This window comes from Hyperoodon ampullatus (assembly GCF_949752795.1).
Source record: "Hyperoodon ampullatus genome assembly, chromosome: 11".
Lineage (NCBI taxonomy): Eukaryota > Metazoa > Chordata > Mammalia > Artiodactyla > Ziphiidae > Hyperoodon > Hyperoodon ampullatus.
The window spans coordinates 7,663,902-7,686,605 of NC_136924.1; the positions used below are offsets into that span (position 1 = coordinate 7,663,902).

Sequence of the window (22,704 nt, forward strand, 5' to 3'; positions counted from 1 at the left end):
AGTGGTCTCTAACAAGTATAAAGTCTAACATGTTCTTTTTAAACAATTATTTCCCCTGTATATTAAGGTACTGCTCAACATTTAAAGGGTTAATTACTAAATATAGTACTTTTCTAATAAGTCTGTTACAGGAAGTGTCTTATTGGTTTGTACAAACAATAGTTGCAGCAGTTAGTAATGTTTCTAAAATCATTCCTAGCTAAAATTATTAGTGGACTAGTCTCATTTATAGGGGAAAATTCCCTCTGTAACTTCTATATAAAAATCCCTGTATAATTTCAACAACTATATTACAAAAACAAAATATCTGGTCACTGAAATAGAATTCAAATGATGCAAACCAGAGATAAACTGCTGTAAATAAATTATATACCATGTTTCTCTGAATCATAATGAGAATATTCTATTAAAAGTCTGACAAAACTATCTATGTGGAGGCATGTTTAGGATAAACAGAATATATAAGTAATAAGTTCAGAGGAATAAATCTCAATTCAGAAAATCAAGAATATTCCCCAAATGGGATATCTATCTTATAAAGTGATGATATCCTTTTCTGAGTTTTAATCAGAAAAGTAATGAAAAAGAAATAATGATGACACTCTTCTAGCTGAATACTTAATGTTACTTAACGACAATTATAATGCATACAGCATTTTAGGTTCATAAAAGTGAAAGCTAAAAATCCCAGAAAAAAAAAAGGCATTTGATATGAAAGAAAGACATATTACCTTTTATTTCATGTTGGCTTGCTTCTCGCCTTCTTTCTAGTTCTTTTCGGTCATAATTCAACCTTTTTAAGCACATAATTCCATATTGTAAACTTGTTCTGTTTTTTTTTTTAAAGGAGAAAACACATTTAGTTTACTCAGTAGAGGATTAAGCATAGTCAACACTATGCACTACTTCTTCAGGCAACAGGTTAATAAATTCCATTTGTAATTAAATCCTTTAGAATTGGAGGGAATTAAAATTATAGTTATTCTAAGCACACAGTGTTTCTAAAGAGTAAAAAAAAAAAGTATTTTCGAAATAAAATAACCATAGTCTTAAAAATAATCTTGGATTATGTTGTTCATCCACATGTCTTTGTTTTCCATTAGGCTATTCCAACACTGTTTGAAGAAAAATGAACATTTTACTCCTTTGAAAAGAGTCATTATTATGGAGACAAGAAGGAAGTTATAAGAAAGGGATACTTTTCTTTTTAGCTGATGAGAAAAATAATATAAAAACATGAATGAGGGGCTTCTCTGGTGGTTCAGTGGTTAAGAATGACACTGGTTTGAGTCCTGGTCCGGGAAGATTGCACAGGCCACGGAACAACTAAGCCCATACACCACAACTACTGATCCTGTGCTCTAGAGCCTATGAGCCACAACTACTGAGCCCACGTGCCACAACTACTGAAGCCCGCACACTTAGAGCCCATGCTCTGCAATGAGAGAAGCCAACACAATAAGAAGCCTGCACACTGCAACAAAGAGTAGCCCCCACTTGCCACAACTAGAGAAAGCCTGAGCACAGCAACGAAGACAAAATGCAGCCAAAAATAATAAATAAATAAATTTATAAATAAATAATAAAAAGATGAATGAGTTAAGTGATAACATACAGAACCAAATACCAAAATGAATAGCCACCAACTCTAAGTGATACAGAAACATGTGAAAGGAACGAGTCAGCAGATATTGAAACTCTATGTGGAAAGGATATTGTGGAAGAGCAGAAAACTGACTGATCCTTAAAGGATCAGGCAGAGGGAGGGTTAGTAAAGGATATGGAGCACCACGAACATAGGATTGCTGATGAAATGTTAAGTGTGTGGTGATAGATCCTCTGTCCAGAGTGAAGATCTATGCCAGGAAGTTAGGAGGAATAAGATTTTATATGGAGAATGGGGTTACATTAAGAAAAGTTTGCATTCAGAGTAAGTGTAGAACCCGTCAAGGTAATAAAAATTATTGGACAATTTTCACAGGAGGATAAAAATGAAAATAAAAGGCTTTGGTTTAAGAGAGAATAATCTGGTAGTAACACAGGAGTTGGGGAAAATAGGTAATTCTAGGGGACAGGGAAATTAGTTGAAGAAATGCTGTCAAAATAAAGGTCCCACTAAGGACAAAGAAAAGCATGAAAAGAAAATCTAGAAACCAGAGATGTTCAGAGAGAAGAAAGAAGACTTACTGATATTATATATAAAGGATGTGGAAGAGTATAATGGGTAAAAAGAATCTCTAGGCCTCAAGAACAAAGAGCACTGAATATTAGTGATTTCTTAAATGTTTAGAATTATAGACAAATTTAGACATACACATTGGCCAGGCTACTCTTAAGTGCTGGATGCATTTCTAAGCCCTGCATTTTAATAAGAACAATGCTGAGTTCAAATATTTCAGAATCAGAGGAAAATGGAAAGAAATCTGCATTAATTGCTGTTATGGGATAAACTGTGTTTCCCCAAATTCTTACAATGAAGGCCTAACACCCAATACTTCAGAATGTGATTGTGATTGGAGACTGGGTCTTAAAAGAGGTAATTAAGTTAAAATCAGATCAGGGTATGCCTTAATCCAGTATGATTGGTGTCCTTATAAGAGGAAATTTGGATACACAGAGAAACCTGGGAAGTACACACACACAGGAAAGATGATGTGAGGACACAGTGAGAAGGCAGCTATCTGCAAGCCAAGGAGAAGAAACCAATAATGCTGACACCTTGATCTTTGTTATCTAGATTCCAGACCTTTGAGAAAATAAATTTCTGTTGTTTAAGCCACCCATCTATGTTATTTTGTCATGCTAGCCCAAGCAAACTAATTCAGTGGAATACCAGGTAGTACTGGTGTAAAAACCATCATAGACATTAGCCAGCTTGAGGTTAAACCTCAAGGTCTTGCCTAACTTCTGCCCAGTTTTTGTATGTAATGTAAAATTATGCTATAAAAAGGATATATGTTGTTACAACAACGTCTTGTCAGATGGAAAACTGGGCTGTAAAGACAATGGGATGCCATATGCAGTAAAGTATTACTTGCTTTAAGTCAGAGCTAAGCATAGCATAAAGATGAAGCTTGTGTATTTCCCAGAACAAACAAGAACCCTGTCATTTGAGTAATTTTTATTTTTTAAAAAAGAAAACTTGATCTCTGGATGAATCATTTCTACTATAATAATAAAGCAATTAAAAGTTGATCCAGTGAAGAATAGAAAACAGGCACAAGTGTGTCATCAAAAATTCTAATATTTAAAAGTCTATTGCAACCACACAAAATTTGAGGCCCTAAATGTTCAGTGACAGGGAACTCACTACCTCACAATGTGTGTACTATAGAGTAATTGAGAGTGATACAAAGTTGTACATAAATCACTCACCCTATTATCTATACCTATTTGTACTAGAAAAGCACATGTTCAAGACAGCAAATATTACTCTATCACATAATATTAAAACATAAGAAAACTTATCTAAAGTATTCCCTTATCCAAGCTAAATTTCTTTAATTCCTTCCTTTCCCCCAGATTTTTACCACTTTATCAATAACAATTTAATGTCCATAAATTAATACAGTTTCTTATTGTTATCTCACCACGTGGTAGGACTTTTATTGTGCCTGCCAATAAACACAGTCTAAATATGCCCTGTCAAGCCATTAACCAAAACTGAGATTTTTGTGTCAACTATAAATCACATATCTTTTTCACTTGAACTGCTTTGAAATCATGAATTCCCCATCCAGCATTTTAATGGTTTTTAAAAACGATGTTATATTTATCTCTACTAAATTTAATCCAACAGTGTAAACAACTGGTAAGATTCAAAACATTTTGATAAATTTGACTGAAGAATCTCAATTATTATCTTTATCCTAACTTTAGTCATTAACATATATGATTTTTATACCATTTTAATTTCCGTCACTAATTAAATGTTGGATAGGATGTGAACAAATAGTTTCCCAAACTGTCTAGATTTATATTAATTTATAATAACTAACTGTATATAAAATAATCATAATACAACTGACAATTTTGCAGATAACCTACAAAGAGATCAGGCTACAACATAACATTTATGACATGGTATTATAACAACCCTTTTTTTAACTCCCTAGACGATAAGCAACTTTAAAAACTAATTTTCATTTGCCTTTCATTTATCTGTGCTCTTACCAATGTCTCATAACCCATTCAGTATTTTTTTCCTGAAAATTAATGTACAAATAAGCAAAAGCACTAAAAGGTTTACACAAAAACAAAAATTTTCTTCAGAAGAGAATTCCTTCTCAAAAATTGTTCTAGTATATCCCTAAGTTATATAATTTATAACTCCATATATAGTTGAGACTGATGATTTTATTCTTAACAAATAATTTTCTAATATTAAAACATATATAGATAAAAATCACAAACATGAAATTTCCTACAGATACAGGGGGAAAAAAGATCTATGCTGTATGAGAATTTTGTACTGTCCAGTTCCATAACCTTTGGGCATGTAATATACACCCAGCTCTACATTAGATAGTCCCCGCAATTTGTTGCATAAAGATACTTTGCCAAGTAGTTGTACACAGATGTTTCAAAGAGCACATATTCTATATTTCTTAAATATATCTTTATGTTCTAGTAATATATACAGTTATTTATTTTTCACTTTAATTACTTTTTGGAAAAAACGTACCGATGGAAACTATCCACCATTTTTAAATGGACACGGAGATCTTTTTTTGTTAGGTGATCTAACATTCTTGCATCTACCAAGCATTCCATAAAATAACTTCTGTATTGAGGTAACCCCAGGCTGGGAAGCCATTCATTTCCAATCCACTCGTGGTTCATATCTCCATATGCCAGGGTCTGTAGAAAAACCGGACACTAGAATTGTTTTATAGCAGTCAAGTTTCTTAGCCAATAAAATGAGATGGTAATTGGAGGGTATGGGCTATCATTATAATTGATATTTAATTTCTATGATATATTGAAACAAAGTGGAAATAATATTTAGCTCTAAATATTTGATTTATTTTGGTACAAAGTGGAACTCTGGGTACATGTATCAAGGTCCTTGCCTAAAGAGAATGATTATGTTCACTTTGCTCAAAAGGAATTACATTTTATACAAATATGCATTTTAATTCAAAAGCTAAAATGAATGATATAATACAAATGCTGAGCTTAAAGGTCCTTTCTTTGTATTGATAGATTTATTTAACTTATTTCATTTTTATCTGTTAGCCAATACGCCACCATTTCCTTCTCTTCAATGTTACTATTACCATTGCCATGGTGTAATGGCAAATCTTGATGTGAAAATAGAAAGCTCAGTAAATGAATAGAGAAAGGAGCCACAAGGCTAGGGAGATAGAAATGCTGAAGCTTTATGTGGTCATTTTTGTTACCTAGTGAGGCATGCAGCCAGTATTCTATAAAAATTGATGCAATCAGTCTTTCTTAGATATCAATCAATACAGACTCTGTACTTAAAGAAGCAGAGCATGATCAAACTGTAAGACAATCTAATTCTTTAATATAACAATATGAACTGACTTTACCATTGTTCTTAAAAGCCAAAATGAAAACCAAAATCAAATCATCTCTAAAGCAATTTTTAAAAAGAACTATTAATCTCTATTAATTTGACAATGTCTTCTATTTAGTTCCTTATCAAACAACAAATTCACAAGTATAACATGTATTTCTAATGCAAATCTAGGTGCTCCCTTTATTTTGTGTGTTCTTAAAAAATGAAATTCTCACTAAAATAAAAACCTAATGCAACCCTAATTTACCAAATGTTTAAATGTAGGTCCTAGTAATAACTACAAAAATTTTTCTTACAGTCAAAGTTTGAATCACATTACCTATAACACACATTAATTCTTTTAGTAATAAACATGCATAAATGTTGAAAAAGGAACAGCTTCCTTGCAAGCATATATGTTTGTTCAAAGTACAGATGCCTAGCTCATATGCCATCTCAATAAATGGGAGTGACTTCTGACGTGTAGTCGCAAGGCTAACACATGTCCCTCCAACTCCATTTCTCACACACTTTCCATTACACTTTAAAGAATAGGTGATTCCAAATAAATTTTTTGAAATCTCCCCTCCCCCCTTACATCCAACATAAATGATTCCTGATTAAATATATTCAGGGGTGATTTCCAAGAAATTTAAGTTATAGTTCATTCTTTTAAAGGAGAAATGAAATTTTCCCTTCAAAAGAGGCCAGGTATAAAATGACAATCATCTTCTTTGCAAAATATCGTGATTTTAAAAGACCTATATAGTATTAAACATAATAAAGTCAAATACATGATTAGCCTAATCTTAAGCTAAGTGAAGACTTATAATATTATGACATACAATTTTCTTACTTTATATCCTTATAGCCTACTAAATGATATTGTTTTAAAGCATATGAATTTCCTACCTGGGCCCAGCTTCCTTCCTCAGATTCTTTCTGTGTTAGCAGCAGGAAATGATTAATAAAGCAGATAAAGATAAATTAATCTCAAATTAATACAGTAAATTTTTTCTAGTGGAAGCAAAATTGCTTTGTTATTAAAAATGTTAATTAAGACACAGACAAATAAATACACAGATCCTTATTCAGATACACAGTAATCAATAGAGCAGTTCAAGGGCAACTACAAAGGCACCTACACAGTTTCTAATTTATTCTAATTAAATGCACACACATACAACATATGGAATTTTCATGATACATTTGATCTGGTCATTCCAAAGCTTTTTTAATTCTTAAAAGTGTGGGATTTTACAAATGTAATAAGTTATGACAAAAATTTCTGATTATATACATACATATATACAATACACAAATGTGTATACATACATATGATGGATAAATCTTATATAAAGTAAATTAATGGAGTGGACAAAGTAACTTCATCCTCCTAACAAAACTTTGTGGTAATCAAATGGATTTCAGCAAGAACCAACAACAAACAAAGCTAAAGAAGAAAAGACCAAGCACAACAAACTAAAAATGTAATTAGTACACAACATTGGCATTTTTATTCATCATAAACTAGATAATCAATTTTTCAAACAGGAATAAAATTAAAAGGACATTAAATTAAAAATAAGTTGCTCATAATAAAATGCATGGCATGCCCAACTTTGTTACTTTAAATGAGAAATGACTATATGTAATATATTTTTAAAAGCTGACAATTACAGTGAGTCACGATGAATTTTTTAAGTCTGTGCTTTTAATACTAAATGAACACTTTGCATGCGGGTGGGAGGAGGAAGCTCTGTATTTGAGATGGTAAAGTACAAGAAACTAAATAATTATATTTAAAATGAGTATTCAATCTACACATTCTATTACAAATTTAATTGGGTTTGGTAACATGCATTACCTGTGAATATGTTCAATTTTAAGTGATATTTGTTATCAAAACTTTCCAATGTTGCAAAATGGATAAATAAGTGTCATTAAATTCTTGATTATTGTTTGCATGTTACAAACTCTTATATTAACCACATTATGCCAATCTAGTACGGCTTCATTTAAAAATGTCTAGGGTCAGTGAAATAAAACCACAATGAAAAATGTTAGTTATCATTGCATATTACTATGTAAACATACCCTATTACTCTGATCTATCACAAACAAAATAGCTTTTCCATCCAAATAGCAGCAAAATAACTTTTCTTCATGTTCAATAAAGCTGTAAAGACTAACCGTTTTTGCTGGAGCTGCAAGATTTTCCATTTCTTCATGGGTCACCCAAACGTTGCCTGAAGGCTAGTGAGGAGGCCCAGAGGGAAGCAGTGGGATCCATGGGAGGGAAGCAGTGGTAAAGAAGAAACGCAGCACCACTGTAAGTTAATGGTACCACAGTAACACGACCATGCTCTTGCTTCTATAGCATGCACAAGAGACAGCATTGCTCATTTCTGATAGCTGCCTTTTTCTTCTACTTCAAAAGATTAAATAGAAAGAGGCATGCTGTGAAGCTCACATGGGATAGATTTAAAATGATACTTCTGTAATTATTAATCAGGAGAAAGGCTTAATCAAAATTTGCATTTCAATGGTATGCGGCTATTGGATCCACTTTTTGTAATCATGGAGAACTGAATAAATTTGATCTGTAGAAGAATATTTTTATTTTTTTCTTCAGTAAACAAAGGCACATGTATTTTGTTGTATTATTACCTATATTTTGTTCACAAAGTTTTAATTCTTCAATGTCCTTGGAAAGAGAAAACTGGTTGTAAATACAAAGCTGAAAGCTCTATCATAAACTGTTTGGAAACCAATATCAGCTTTTCCCAAATGACCGCTTCCTTTTACAGTTCAGTAAATATGTTGTTTTCCTATATTCTAACAGAGAAAAAAGAAGAGAAATGCTATTTTGGAGTTAATAATAGGTATTTTTCCACTAAATATTGTCAGAAGTCACAAAACCTAGGTTTCCTAATTTTTTAGCAGTATCCTTCACTATTATAGAGAAGAACATGATGTAAAAGGAAATTTTCCCTCTAGCAGGCACTATTCTATTATGAAGTCTCATTTGCCTTCTAAATAAAACAACCCATGATGTTTGTTTTATACACTGAAGTATTAATACATACAATTTCTAGACCAAAGTCCACTTAGTAACATACAGATCACTGGGAACCACCTCCCATCAAATTCTACCATTTTACTGGGAAATATTTATGAACATTTCAATGTTGTCCAAGCACATCAATTCTATAGTTACAGTGGAATTTAATCTTATGTATTGCTTGTTACTTGTTTTGGAAGGGGTCTAGTTTCAAAGAATTGGAAGTAGCAAAGTTGATACCCCAACATAAGTCATCACCATAATTCTCTCTTGCCTTTTCTACCAACACATAGTACCATGTTGACTTATCTTCTATTATAAATAATGTAATTTAATATAATTTTTAAAATAACTACATATAAACTAAATTGATGAATATAATTTGATATAAGATAAATCTCATGTATAAGAGAGTTACTCATATATATAGTTGAGTAACAAAACAGAGTTGAGTAGTAAATATTTATAATTATAATAAATCATATGGGCATAAAATCTCAAAGAATAAGCACCATATATATGTAAAGAATTCTCATTCTCCTACCATTTTGGAATTTTGAGCATATATGAATTTTTTCCTAAAAGATAAAACTGTGCACATCTGTAAAATATACTGAGAATATAGCAGCCATCCATGTCATTAAATGCCCCTCCCTTCTATCCCTAGCTTCCAGGAATGGTGCTCATTATAAACAGAAAGTTGTGTATGAATATATGAATCATTAAGTCATTTGGCAGAAATTGTTTTTACTGACTTTTTGAGCCGTGTACTATGCTAAAAAGAATTTTACAATCATCTGTCACATTCCCTTTACACCCAGTGATGACAGTGTTTTGCCTGAGTGGCTATACTGTTCAACGTGAGGTTCAGTGACGGTTACCTGAGAGGAAATTCATTTAAGCCAGATTGTTTTACAATGATTTCCAAAGATTCGACCTTGATTGTGAATCCAAACAATGAAGATCTCCCTCCTTCTATAAGAAACTTGACCAGTATTATTTCATACTAGAATACATACATGTATAATCTCTTTCAGAGGTTAAAGTCTATATTTGCCAGTCTATCACCATATTCTGGGGTGAGTAGGACTCTGCAAGCAATGGCTTTATCTGTATCTTTACATGTAAAATGAGTATATAACCAGGGCAATTTTCTAAAGTATGGTTGTGAAACTTTCTGAAGTTGTAAATTAGCTGTTAACTTATGCTCTGCAGTTTTACTTCTGAGGAGCACTGCCTGCTCTAGAGTCTTGTAAAGTAATCCATAAAATGACTTCTAAACAACCCAATCAATTAGGCATTAGCTGATGTTTTAACAAGTTTATTTTATAAGCAAACCCATGTGTAGTAAGTCAATTATTCAGATTTATTTCTTTTTACTGCCAGTTTAAAGGATGGAACTTTCAACAGGGTAAGTCATAAAAGGGTGCTTTAGAGCACGAGTGTTTCAGCAAAGAGCACATCTTAGAGAATAGCTAGAGTGGGATGCTTTGAGCAACCAAAGGACTCTGGTGCCTTGGGTCCAAGGATAAAGACAATGCAAAAAGTAGCTTGGAAAAGCATAAAGGACAAGTATCATATAATTTGGTTGTGGTTTTCTGAGAGCCGCTGAAAATCATTTACATCAGTCCATGCTGCAACCCCCAGTATCTGAGCTAGAGAATGCAAACCAGTAGACTTTTTTTTTTTTTTTTTTGGTGGCAAATACCATTTGAGTCTAGCAAATGATTTCTAAAATTTTAACTATCTGGAAATTTACCAAATTATAATCAAGAGGCTTGAGTTCTAGCAGTGCCACTTCTCAGTAACTACCCAGGACATTTCCTAAACTTCTCTAAATTTTAGAATCTACATCTGTTAAGTAGACTAAAGCTGCATACTCATACTAGAAAAAATACAAATAATTTAAAATTATGATGTAATATATTCTGATACAGGGCTGGGACTAGGATGAGGTAGATGAGGTGTCAAGGGGGCTACATTTAAAGAAGCACTCACTTTCAGGATCATGCAAGTGCAAGGTCGGTACTGACAGTGAGTGCCTCATTCAATTTTGTTTGAGGTGCCTTGCTGGCCTCCCCTTAGTCCAGATGGAGTATTCAGATAGTATTATCAAATGAGATCTAGTAGGAAAATTCGTAAAGGATGTTGAGAATTAAAGCACTTAACTAATTAAATCATTCAGGACAGAATTATGATATAAAAATTAATATTAAAATGAATTTAAGGAAAAAATGAGTTTAAGGGATAACTCATGAAAATTAATTGGAGGAAAATAATTCTCTTGCTGTCAGAAATACAAAGTAAGTAAAGCAGCCAGACCTCAGAATAATCCTAAACTTTAGCTAGAAGTAACTTCTGTAACTACATAAGTCATTTTGAAGAATTTTTTACTTTATAGTTGAATTACAAAGTAAATTAATTTGAAATTTACTTTTCACTTTCAAAATGGCCTAGATCCACATTTTCCCCTTATCTGAATTGATATTTCTCACCATAAGAAGAGAAATATTTCTCATTATAATAAGACTAGTTTTACACAATTATATTTCACCTTATTTACATTAAAGGTTGAGGCTTAGGAGGTTAGTAATAATGAAAAGTGGAACCAAAGTAGACTGGAAGAATGTTGCAAAAAAGAAGGAAAACTGGTAGAGTTCAAGAAGCAGGAGAGTACATTTGTTAGGAGCATAGACTATGGGGCAAAACAACCTGGGGTGTGACCTTAGACAAGTCACTTAACCTCTCTGTTCATCAGTTTCTCCCATTTGTAAAAGAGATGTCATAAAAGTACCCATCTCATAGCATTGTCCTGAGGCTCAAATGAGTTATTGAATGTACAGCACTTAGAAGAGGGACTGACACTTAGTAAGTACTCCACTGATGGCTGTTACTACAATTTCATTAGAATTTTCATTAAACAATCTCTACCCAAGTAAATCTTTAGTTTAATAAATACATGCTATTTTCCCCATACATTGTGCTGAAGCCTATCTTATGCCTTACATGTCTGCTCAAATTTGCTGAATTATATGTTTACTAAAGGTCATTTATATTTGTTCCCAGGCCTGTCTACTCCCACTGCACTTTTTAAAAAATTAGGCAATTTAAATAAATATTACATAGAGCCAAAATTAAATAAACTTGGCTCATGTATGAACACTAAGTTGAATTATTTGGGAAGACCAGATAAAGGTAAATCTTTTTTTTTTTTTTTTTTTTTTGTTGTTGTTGTACGCGGGCCTCTCACTGTTGTGGCCTCTCCGGTTGCGGAGCACAGGCTCCGGACGCACAGGTTCAGCGGCCATGGCTCACGGGCCCAGCCGCTCCACGGCATGTGGGATCTTCCCGGACCGGGGCACGAACCCGTGTCCCCTGCATCGGCAGGCGGACTCTCAACCACTGCGCCACCAGGGAAGCCCAAAAGTAAATCTTAAAACACATTGTCAGTGAGATACAACTTCAGCAAAGTCTGGGGAAGAATTTGTAAATTTCCAGGAGGATTCTGCACTCACATAGCTTTTCAAGTATCTTCAAGTTTTCACTTTAAAAAGAAACTCAAATTTTAAAAATTGAAGATGTTTAATGGATGAAGTTATCAAATAAACATAATGTGAAACTCCAGGCATTGGAATTATACTCAAAGAAAAGTCCTAGGGTTTCATCTAAATTTGCAAGTGCCTGAACATTTACATATTTTTACTTAGGATAAAATATTTAAAGTATTTATTTATTCTTTATGACACACCTCTTTAACCAAATATTTCAATTACCTGATATCTCCATCTCTATTCTATTTTGTAAGAGGCCTTCTACAGTAACTGTAGCTTAGGAAGAGGAAACAGAAAGCTGGAAGATTAGGGCTGGCCCAAAGATATAATAAATGTAAATAATATAATAATAATAAATGTAAACATTAGATTTTTCTAATGTTAGCCCATTTCGTCTAGACAGAAAAGGAGGCAGAGTTCTGTTCAGTTAAAAAAAAAATCTAAGTATCTTGTTTTTTCCTCTTAGAACTTGAGTGAATGAACAAGATACACCTTTCTTAGAAACCAAACCCAAACCTAAACACACGGAAGATCTTGTAGGATCAGAACTATGTGCAGTGTTCTAGAAGACGTGATAACATTTCTTAAAAAAAACAAAAAACCCAAACCAACTCCTTTTGAATTTTCAAAGTGTGAATCCTAGTATATAATTTTAGGTGATGACTTTAAAATGTTTTCAGCTTCACTTTATGCAGTGGATTAATTCCTAGAAATTCACATGTAGTTCTTTTGCAAAGCAAATCATATTTGAAATATATTAGAAACAAGTAAATACTTCCACGTAGATGGAGTAAAAGAAATAAAAAGCACTCAGTAGATTATTTTTAAAGCAAATAGAGACAACTTATCTCTTATGAAACTTGCATCAATATTTAGCAAAGGGCATATGTCTTCTGTGAATAAAGAGCTTTTACACATTAGTAAAAAAGTGAATATTCCTATAATCCTATAGAAAAATGAAAAAGGTCATGAATAGGTAATTTACTTAAATGCTAAAATAAATAAGCATATGAAAAAATTTAACTTTACTAGTAATTTTTAAAATGTAAATTTAAGCAATGTAATTATTAACATTGACAAAGGAAAAAAAGGACTATACAATACAATTTGACAATTAAGGTTCAAAAGTAATAAGAGTATAAATGCCCTGTATACAAATATTGCTTTGGAAATTACTACAGTTCAGTTAATGCAACAATATAACTACTTGCTTATCCACTATGGTATTAGAAATACAAAGAAAATTGTTAAATAAGCAAAATGTCCAATATTATGGACTTGGTTAAATAAACTACAGTATTTCCATTAAGGAGGTATGCTGCAATTAAAAATATTACAATGGCATATTTATAAAATGGGGGAAATATTCATGCTATATTACTAAGTTTTAAAAGTAGAAAATAATATATTATGTGAAAATAATTCAATTTTATAAAATGAGAAAGAAAATAGAATGAAAAGTTCTCTATCAAAAAGTTAATAGTGAAAATATTAATAATTTTAATAATTAATTAACAATATATTACCTGTCTTTCAAATGTTAATTCCTCTTTGAAGCCTTATTCAACCAGAAGTGATTTCTCCTTCCTTTGAATTCCACGGCACTCTGCTTCTATCTCACATTAAGGAATTAAACTATGTCATCTTCTACTAAACCTGCTGGTGAACACATCTTCCTTTTCTTAGTTTGATTGCCCTCTCTGTAATCAGGGTATACATATCTCATATCCTCTATAATGGTGAGTAGAGTGACTTGTACAATCATCATTTTAAGATGCATATTTACTGACTATTTACAATTTGCCAGGCACTGAGTTAAGGCCTGGGGACTATGGAAAACCTGACAATATACTTGCTTGGCCTAGTGTGGGATGAATCAAGAAGAGAAAATTATAAAATAGCTTTCATAAGCATACGGAGTAGTAACTCAGGAAGGGAAGAAAACCCAGACTTTGGGGCTTAGTGAAAACTTTTTAGAGGAAGAACATTCAGGAATCATTAGATGAAGGATGAGTTGGAGAAGAATGGTGATCTCAGAGTGGAAAGAATGTTCCAGGCAGAGGGAAGAGAAATTGAAAAAGCTTATAATCAACCCAAATCATAAAAGTTTAGGGAACTGAAAGTAGTTCTGTATTGTTGGGATCCTTATCTGAGGAAATAAAGCCTTTGAGGCGAACTGAGAACAGATCAAGAAAGGTTTCATAAGCTCTCTTCACATTTGACTGTTTTCAGGCACATAAACCAGTCATGAGACTTCTCCCTCAGTTGGAAGTTACTCAGGACACTCATCATCAGTTCTGAAATCAGTTTACAATAACCATTTTAATAGCCTTCTCGGATTTTATTTTAAACATATTCTGAATTATTTTTTAGCTTCAGTAATACTTCAGCTATAGTATACAACATTTATATACATTTTAAAATGTTACACATGTTATATATAAGAATTTGTTAAAGTATATGTTTTCTCCTAAATGTTTCTTAGGAAGAAGTTAAGATGGAATCATACAAGGAAGATAAACACTTTTAAAATTTGACCTTGTATTTCTAGCATTGGAATCTAGTGCACTGGGAAGGAATACAAGAACATATGTAATAAAAATGAAGCAAATTTCTCTAATTTATGGTCTATGTTTAAGACCACATGTAAAAATTTATACTCAAGTTAGCTTTGTGCCTGAAAACTGAAATAAAGTAATATCGCTTTTCTATCTTTTGCCCACTATTCAGACTTACCTCATTCTTCCATATTTTATTATTTCGCATAAGACATGGGACCAGAAAAGTCCATTTAACAACGGAGATCATATCCTTTATCAGCAAAAGATATAATTTGGGAAAGGGCTAAAGAAAGAATGAATAAGATTTGGGAGTTTCTCCTCAGTGTTTGAATTTGTCACCTGGCATGCCTTTTTAAGATATTTTGTTCTGTCCTAATATTAAGATAGGGATGAAATTATGAGAGAAATAGGGATTTATAAATAAAAGGCAAACAGGTTTTTTTTTTTTTTTTTTTTTTTTTTTTTTTTTTTTTTTTTTTTTTTTTTTTTTTGCGGTACGCGGGCCTCTCACTGCTGTGGCCTCCCCCGTTGCGGAGCACAGGCTCCGGACGCGCAGGCTCAGCGGCCATGGCTCACGGGCCCAGCCGCTCCGCGGCATGTGGGATCCTCCCGGATTGGGGCACGAACCCGTGTCCCCCGCATCGGCAGGCGGACTCTCAACCACTGCGCCACCAGGGAAGCCCGCAAACAGGTTTTGAAGGAAGGTAATCCACTTGGTATTTATAAAACATTAAATACTAAGGTACTTTCATAATTATGAAAACTGCTTAAGAAGTAGTGAGTTTAGTATTACATCTTCAAAAAGTACTAATGCCTATTGCTCATCTCCTGAGATGTTGGATTACATTAAAAAGAAAAATTCTGAAAAAGAGTAAACTCTTGGTCTTGTTGCTTGGGAGAAAAATCTAAACTTTAGTCTAGAGGCTAGCTCAAAAGTCTATCTTGGTTGCAGGCTTCAAGTCTGATAGGAATCACAGCTCCTCAGTTGAAAACCTATTAAAAGTAGCAGCAAGGTTAATGGAGAGCAAGCTAAATCTCCTCAGAATAATTCATGCTGACATTGAAATGTGTGCTGCCACAATTTTGCTCTGTGGACTTGGAGATGCTGCTATTCACCCAGCACTGGGAGAGGGAAGGAGCACAAATGGACTCACAGTTCTGGACGTTGGAGGAGCTGAAGGACTGGTTAGGGAAACCATCTCCTGGATTGCTAATCGGAGCTTTAAGCGATGCAGAGGATTGCTGATTCCAATTTCTCTCTGGATCTCAGTGTCTGATAAAGCAGACATAATGGCACCGCTCTTCACATTGGCTCGGCAGGCTGCCACATACCAAGCAGGCATTCCCAACCAGAGCTGTTGGATAGGGAAAAATACATACCCAGGTTATAATAATAGTTAACCATTAACAATGTCTATGCGCTCGACATTATTTTAAGTACCTTACTTGTATGAACTCATTTATTACCCCATGAAAGAGATGTTATTATTTTTTCCCCAGAAGAGACAGATGCACAAAGACATTAAATAATTTATTCAAAAAACCCAGTTAGGCAGTAATGGAAACAAAGATTGGAAATGCAGTCTTCAGGGTCTGCAGTTTAACAACTGATTTATATTATTAGGGATACATAAAACAGCTGCACCTCACCAAATCTCCTCTTGAGTTTAAGGACAAGAACAGCTACAAGCTGCATTTGGTAAAGGCTCAATTAACATTTGCTTAATAAACGACTACAGCTTATAACTCTCCGTTGGAATTCTGAGTGCCTTTGATCAAAGGCTTTAATGTTGCTAAGCCACATTACCAATCTATCTACCTATAGGTGTATGAACTCAATTAGATGCTAAATATAAAATACTTTTTGGAGAATGAAATGCTGGGCTAATGGAAGAGGCTAACATTATAAACACCTGGAAAACATTAGCTAAAGAGAGTTACAAAATGAATAATGCTTTAGAAATTAGGGATTGTGATTCTTCAGCTTTGCTGTGAGGCTCTGGAAAGACAATTGAATTGGTAGTGCAATGAGCACAGCATAATGCCTGGCACATTATCTGCAGCTCAGGGTGAACGCACTGTGTTGTAGCATCTGAATTACATACACTTAAATAAGGAATATTCTTTCCATTCCTCCCCACCCCTCCTCCATCATTAGCTATGATTAAGAAACAGGGCACATGCAAATGAGCAGTTTAAATCTTGGTTTTAAACAGCCAACATACTGATTTTTTTGTTGTTGTTTATTTTATTTGTTGATATGAACAGATTGAGTAAAAGGAGAGAGCATGAGAGTGAGAAAAAGTGAGAGAGTAAGAGAAGAAAAACTGTAAATCAGCAGTATACAATGCCAAGAGCTCTGGATCAAGAATCAGAAGGCTTGGGCTCTAATTCCTTCCTTGTCATTGGCGAGTCAAATAAGTCTTCTAAACCTCAGCCTTATTTTCCCCATTTGTAAAATGGAAGGGATTTGGCTTTATTATTTCTAAGGCTTGGTGTTACACAGCTTCTAAGATGGCTCCCAATGATCTCACTTCCTGACATTCCTGCCCTTGTATTGTCCTCTTCCTCTGAGTTTGGGCTGGACCTGGTGACTTATTGTAATGAAAAGACTATGATAAAAGTGATGGTATCTCACTTTCCAGATTAGGTTATGAAAAGACTGTGGCTTCATTCCTGCAAGTCCTCTCCCCCTCTGTCTTCTCCGAGCTCTTGCTCTGGGGAAAGCCAGCTGCAGGGCTGTGAGTTATTCTTTGAGATGCTCACATGAAAGGAACAGATATCTCTGGCCAACAGCTAGCAAGGAACTGAGTCAGCTTGGAATTGGATTTCCCCAAGTCAAGCCTTGAGATGACTGCTGTCCTGGCTGACACCTTTCTTGCAGCCTTGTGAGAGACTTTGAACAGAGGCGGTTGCTAAACCATGTCCAGATTCCTGACCTACAGAAGCCAGGAGGAAAATAAATGCCAAGTGTTGGGATAATTTGTTACATGATAATAGGTAACACTGATTTTTTTTAATTAAAAAATTCTGCCATATTAAAGGGTTGCTTGCCTCTGTAGAGGAAACACAAAAAGTCAAATCTTTCAGTCAATGTGGCCTGGGCTGTGACTGAGATAAGAGAAGGAGAGAGGGGATATAGGTACAGTGCATGACTGAATATAGTATCTCCTACAGGTTAGACAAAGGAGTTGACCTTGCCTTGACAGATATGATTAGCTACGACAGAAGATGGGACTTGACTTCATAGTTTGTAAACTCAAGTTGTTCAAAATAACTAAACATCTAAATATACCTTCACTGGACCCTAAAGATTGTCACCTCTTTTCATCTCCTCTGTGCTAAGATATTTGGATCTCCACACTGGTTAACATTACCCAAATGCTTGCCAATACATGGTTACCAAGGTCATACCTGATTAGACTTTCACAAAGTTTTTCGTGTCGATAAATGGTGTGTGAAGCATCAGACTTATTTGTTCACATCACTCTTAGTGGGCTGTGCATTGAAGGAGATACTAAAGGAGGTGAAAGTTAAGAGCTCTCATTCATTGGATCACCCGCCTCATTCATCTTGTTTATTCCATTGTATAATTTCACTTATTATACAACACTGTTGTTCCCTGGAAACAGCCCAGGCCTTTTTCTGCCTCAGGACCTTTGCATCTGCTGTTCCCTCTATTTGAATGCTTGTCCCCTCTATCTTCACATGCCTGACTCCCTCACATACTTTAAATCTTTACTCAAATGTCTCCTTCCCTCTGAATGTCTCTTCCCCTCCTTCCCATAACACCAAGCAGACATTCTTTATCCCCATTCCTTGCCTCATTTTTTTTTCCATGGCACTTAGCTTCTAACATACAGTGTCATTTACTCCTCAATCTGTCATCGCATGAAAAAAAATAGGCTCAAGGAGGACCAATGTTTCATATACATACGCTGTTCAGAGGTGCATTTGAAGCATCTAGAACAAAGGCAGGCACCAAAGAGGTGCTCTGTAAATAGTTGTGAAATCACTGTATAAAGTCATTTTATAAAGTCACTTTATGGAGCACATTATGAGCAATTTCTGCATGCTCAGGATAGTTTTAATTAGCAAAAACTTCACTGCCTGTCATTTTCTAGCCCCTTAATGTCAGTAAATCTGTTTTGTTCTGTTTTTTTAATATATAAAGGATTTGTTCATCACTTGCCAAAACAGCAGTTAACTCTCTGTCAAACTGCAGCTCATTTTACTGGAGAGAAACTGAACAAAGAATTGCTCTCAATTTTGAGGTGGGCTTTCTTAAGCATTTTGCCTTATAATTGACTTTTAAAATATAGTAATTTGAAAGAAATATTTGGAAGGAGCAGCTCTGATCACTAATAAGCTAAAAATTCCCTGACTGATATAAAAGAATAAAATAAAGCAAGACACAGCCTTTTTTCTCAGTCCAAGAAAAAAAGGCAGCATGTTTTTATATTTAGCTGTATAAGATTATTTTTTAAACTCAAGTGAGTTTTGATTGTTCCTTATTGATTAATTCATTAGCTCTGGATGTGATATGATAATGAAGGTGGACAATTTTGTAATCCCGAACCTTTTAAAAAAATGGGTTTTAATTGCCTCTGCCAAGCAAGAAAAGTTCATACAGTCAGTCCCTTGGTACGCTCAGGAAATTGGCTCCAGGACACCCCATACCAAAATCCGCAGATGCTCAAGTCCCTTACTGTTGGGCCTTGGTATACACAGGCTCATCATCCTCGGATTCTGTCTCAGATTGAACGTGTTTGGTTGACTCCACGATGGGGAACCCATGGACAGGGAGGGCTGACTGTATTCTTTTTTGCCTTGACATCAGCATATCCTAGCAGCTGCCAACAGCCCACACTAGAGAACTGAATGGAAGGGGCAGTGAAAACTACTGATAAGCAGTATGAAGGGGCCCTTCGTGGTCAGATGTGTATTCCGTTCACCGTCCTGGTCTGCTCCTGCTGCCTCCAAGCTGATCAAGTATTAACGTACTTCTCCAGACCCTTGTGTTATGCAGGAAATGCTGAATGTAGTTTTTGTTTCATTAAAACATTCAGTCTAGACACAGAAGGGAACAAGGGAATGCATCTTCTTCTGCATAACTCCAAATGTCTAAATCTAGCTGGCCCCTAGTCTTAAAGAACTAGGTTCAGGAATTATACTACAAGCAAAGAAATGGCAGCAATATCTTGGATAAGTCAGAAGTGTTAAATATATGGAGATGCCTCTTCTCTGTTAACGGGCTGATGAGGAAGGGCTCTGGACTGATGTACTGGGACAGATGTTTTCTTGCAACAACAGAGGTATCACTCAAAAACTGTTTCTTGATTTACTCTGGATATGAAGAAGATAGAATTTACCAAAATTTTCTTTTATCTCGCGGCCTGCTTCCTTCTGCCACAATCGCAAGAAAACATCAGAGTCAAATCACAAGAATGCCCATGGGTCCCTAGATAAAGCAAATATTCTCTTTATAAGTTATTCCAGACTATTGGAAAACTAGGATGTCAGGAACCGGTCTTTACTTGTCTCTAAAAATACTATCAAGTTAGCAGTGATTGGATTAAGAGCCTTCTGGTTTAACTCTCTTACCTCTAACCACGCGACTACAGTGGGCCCATCCCACTGGGCAAAAGGTAATCCCTTTCTCCGAGCTTCTTCTAGAAGTTCATGCCTGAAGTATACAGCAAAGATGATTAGTCAGGTAATATGGGAAAAGACAGCTGTGATTATTTTTAATGACAATATTTTTAAAAAACCCAATAATCCTTTATAAACTTTTTATGAGTTAATACAGAAATAACAGAAATCCTTCTTCCTTTGAATAAAACATGCAAATCATCCATTGATTTTATTAGAAATGAAACACTGACATCTAAAAATAATTTTCCCCAACACTTATTCACTAAAATTCAAACATTAAATGTTAATGGACTAAGAAGCTGAATTTTATTATCAGCAAATATCTTATCCCTTAAACAAGAAACTGGCCCACATATGCGTATTCTGGCATGCACTACAGGATCTAACTGAGGCTTCTTCCATCTGTCTTGCCTGTTTCCCTTATTATTTCAGTAGTAGATAAATGCCTGTTTATAGAGGCAGAAGATCAAGTTGGTCATTTTAGCCCCATTCAAGTGATATGCTTGATTTTAGTATGCTCTCTGGGTCCAGATGTCTATCTCAGGAGTTAGTTTTTTGTATAGACCACAAAATTACTTCTCATTTGAAGAGAACTCCGAGGTAAATTGACTTCCATCACTACAAAGCAATGTAAGGTGTAAAATTCAATAGTACACTTATTTCCATTTATAATCACTACTGGTTTTAATGAAAGCAAAACATCTCAATTACAACAAATGGTTGTTTCTGATAACAAAAAGTTGTAAAGAACCTTGACAAATGCATCTTTAATCACTATCTCTACTACTGACCCTTGACATCCATCTACAAAACCAATTTCAGATCACTCATGATTGAAATAGAAAGTTTCTGTTTTCTTTGAAACTCAAATTGATATATACCTGGCCAGGACTATATTGGAAAATATATTCTCTATTCCTTAGATGCATTGATCCTACACACACATTTTTACACATATTGCTTTATGTTGACTGTGTGTCTTTCATGCTTAGGAACTCCAAAATGAAGCATTTAATTATTTCCTACTACCAACTGATTAATTGTTTATTGTGGTGGACTATATGTTAAAATATATAATAAAAATGTCTTTTAACACGAAAGCTTTCCATGTCTGTGATGGATGCTACCAAAAAAAATGCAGTGTGACAAAGAAACAGAGAGGCAAAACAAAAATTAAAGTTATAGTAGATGAAGAGACACATAAATCAACTGCTCTTTCATTTCATGGGATAGCAAAGAAGCATGTGTAAGCTATTCAGCACCTGGGAAAGGGAACAGCGACACTGGTGCCATGAATCAAAGGTGAAACTAGAGGGGTTTTCCAGGAGATCCCTGGTTACGTAGAAAAAGCAAACACATGAAACTGTTTAAAAACATGCACAATGCACAATTAGATGCCAAAACTCAATGATGCATATTCTGAGGATGAGGGTTTTGGAGAAGGGGTTAGTAGCAATGGAAATGATCAGTGAAGGCTTTGCAGCAACTGAACTGACTTTGAAGGGCTGGTGGGAAGGAGTTACTGTTGATGTTCCAATCTGGATGAGCAGTAAGGGTGGGGGGGCAGAGGCAGGACTGAACACAGAATACGTGCAAGAAAATGTAGAGTAGGCTTCCACAGAGCCAAGAGCATTACTCAGAGTTGAAATATTATATTCATTAGGGAAAAAATACTTCCAGTTATGTGACAGGTGAGTGGCGTTAAAGGGGAAGAAACAAGTATACATTTACAACTGGTTTTTGCTACATTTAGCAAAAAAGCAAGTCAATATGCACTCAACACCTAGGAAGCACATAACATTTTCACAAGTGAATTACATGAGTTGTACATATGCCATTTTTGAAAACTAGAACATTTTAATTCTGACTAGTTCCTTAATTAAAAAATGCACCACATGAGCTGCAGTGATCCTATTAAAAGTTAAATTGGATAATGTAACTTCTCTGCTCATAACTTTCCAATTACTACCTGTCTCACTGCGAATAAAAGCTCAAGCAGCTGTTAGGATCCACCCTACCCTCTTCTTCTTTCTGACTCAATTCCCATCTCACTCCACAAGACTAGTTTACTTCTTGCTCCCTGGAAACAGTCCAGGCCTTTTTCTGCCTCAGGACCTTTGCATCTGCTGTTCCATTTGAATGCTTGTCCCCTCTATCTTCACATGCCTGACTCCCTCACATATTTTAAATCTTTATTCAAATGTCTCCTTCCCTCTGAATGTCTCTTCCCCTCCTTCCCATAACACCAAGCAGACATTCTTTATCCCCATTCCTTGCCTCATTTTTTTTCCATGGCACTTAGCTTCTAACATACAGTGTCATTTACTCCTCAATCTGTCATCACATGAA

General features: G+C 34.7%; 1 protein-coding gene across 16 annotated transcripts in view; it reads right to left on the reverse strand.

Annotated features, from left to right (window-relative positions):
• Positions 1-22,704, reverse strand: part of PPFIA2 (PTPRF interacting protein alpha 2) — a gene marked incomplete at both ends in the record, with an annotated part of 446,629 nt that overhangs the window by 15,578 nt on the left and 408,347 nt on the right. For 9 of the 16 annotated variants that reach the window (XM_079715018.1, XM_079715015.1, XM_079715013.1 and 6 more), the window contains 6 exons: positions 732-829; positions 4,685-4,878; positions 6,437-6,466; positions 7,718-7,780; positions 15,855-16,055; positions 20,305-20,386. In XM_079715018.1, the coding sequence (XP_079571144.1) occupies positions 732-829; positions 4,685-4,878; positions 6,437-6,466; positions 7,718-7,780; positions 15,855-16,055; positions 20,305-20,386 (668 nt within the window). The remainder of the gene's footprint in view (positions 1-731; positions 830-4,684; positions 4,879-6,436; positions 6,467-7,717; positions 7,781-15,854; positions 16,056-20,304; positions 20,387-22,704) is intronic. The other 7 variants (XM_079715014.1, XM_079715012.1, XM_079715007.1 and 4 more) reach the window with 3 other exon arrangements.